The 1773-nt window shown below is 40.7% G+C and overlaps 1 protein-coding gene across 1 annotated transcript; it reads left to right on the top strand.

The window, feature by feature from the left end:
* Nucleotides 1-8: 8 nt before the first annotated feature.
* LOC121939401 (protein mono-ADP-ribosyltransferase PARP15-like) lies at nt 9-1767 on the top strand (the record flags this gene model as incomplete). Its single annotated transcript, XM_042482417.1, has 3 exons — nt 9-149; nt 365-545; nt 1512-1767. Coding segments are annotated over exons 1-3 (545 nt in total), but the record flags the coding sequence as incomplete, so codon positions are not given.
* Nucleotides 1768-1773: the final 6 nt, after the last annotated feature.

Here is a 1773-nt window from a genome sequence, read left to right as displayed (position 1 = left end):
GACATCTTTCAGACTTCACGATCCCTCTGTACTGGGACAACATGGCTGCTGATGAGGCTCTGAAGCTGGTTCCTCTGCACTCGTCCTCTAAAGAGTACCAGACTGTGAAGGCGGCCTTCAAACTAACGGTCAACGGGACAGTCCTGAAGGTGGGCAGCTCGTGCTGAAAGAGACATTTCATTGTCTGCAGAAGTTTGTGGATTTATGGTAGTTTAATAGCTTAAATCTATAAAAATGAAAACTTTCTTTTGGTTACCCTAGATTGTACATCTCTAAAGTGAAACTGCATAATATCTGTATTGCACTACATCCTTCCAAGATAAATTTTGGCATCTTATTTGGATGGTTTTCTCGTTCTTGGCAGATCGAGCGCTTGCAGAATGTCCATCTGCGTCGCGCATATGAAGCGCAGAAGAAGCACATCTCTGATAAGAACAAACAGCAGGGCGGAGCAGGAGAGAAGCTCCTGTACCACGGGACGACCCCCAACAACTGTGACTCCATCATGAAAACTGGGTTCAACAGGCGCTTCTCTGGACAGAACGGTAAACATCCTGTAGTGACAGTAATGTGAGGTGACATTTACGCCACAGATTAATGCAAAAAGGTACAAATTGGTGCATAAAAACTGAGCGTTTGACGCTCAACATGTTCTTATGCAGGACCCCAACGACCCACATTTCATACGTGTCCCTCACAGTATTGTTGAAATCTACGCTTAAAATGACAAATATTTTCACTTTTTCATATGCAAAGCTGCAATAGTGCACTCCTAAAGTGTAACTTTATGTCGGGGCGCAGCTGTCTTACTCTGAAAAACTTGATGATTTTTCGCATCATATTTAAAACGAAGAAAACATGATTCCATTTTAATTTTAAGAAAATACTTTTTGGAAAATATTGTTAAATAGGAGAATATTACTGATGTTGTGATCTACAAGGTTTAAAAAGGCATATTTCAATTCATCCTCACTTTAACCCTTTGAAACCTGAGAAAATTAATTTCTTTGAAAACGTGGAAGATGGCAATAAGCAACTTGACAAAATATTGCCCTAAAATTAGCAAGATATCAGCAAAAGGAAATTTCCTGAAATTAGAAAAAAAAACAAAAAGTAAAAAAACAAAAACAGAAATAATTAATATTGATAAATATGTATTTTTATGTAACTACAATTTAAAATATATAAACATGATTTCATAAAAACATAGATTAGATAAGAGTAGATTAGATTTCATGCCACGTTTTGCTGATTGCCTTTTTTCCCCACGTTTTTTAAAGAAATTGAACTAATTTCTGCACATTTCAAAGGTTTCAACGGCTTACGAAAAACGTCTGACCGCAGCACCAGGAAACTTTTGTTGGTCCAGGTTTCAAAAGGTTAAACTTAACCAAATCTTTGACTACAGAGGTGGCACATGAGGAAAACACTCGTGAATTATTTTGTGTAACGTGGATCATTTTCATCATTCGAGGTCTTGTCGTTAACCCTTTATTTCCTGTTATTCTCAGCCACCTCTTACGGTCAGGGAACCTACTTTGCCGTAAACGCCGGTTACTCCGCCAGCGCCACCTACTCCAGACCCGCCGCTGACGGCTCTCAGTTAATGTTTGTGGCTCGAGTCCTGACCGGCGTCTTCACTCTGGGCCAAAGCAACATGAGGGTCCCTCCCTCACGCAGCAACCAGCGACCACACGACCGCTACGACAGTGTGGTGGACAGAATGGACAACCCCAACATGTACGTCGTGTTTCACGATAACCAGGCGTACCC

The sequence above is a fragment of the Plectropomus leopardus genome, unplaced genomic scaffold, assembly GCF_008729295.1.
Source record: "Plectropomus leopardus isolate mb unplaced genomic scaffold, YSFRI_Pleo_2.0 unplaced_scaffold4760, whole genome shotgun sequence".
NCBI lineage: Eukaryota > Metazoa > Chordata > Actinopteri > Perciformes > Serranidae > Plectropomus > Plectropomus leopardus.
Note: the sequence above shows the minus strand (reverse complement) of the source record. Positions and strands in the feature narration are given on the sequence as shown.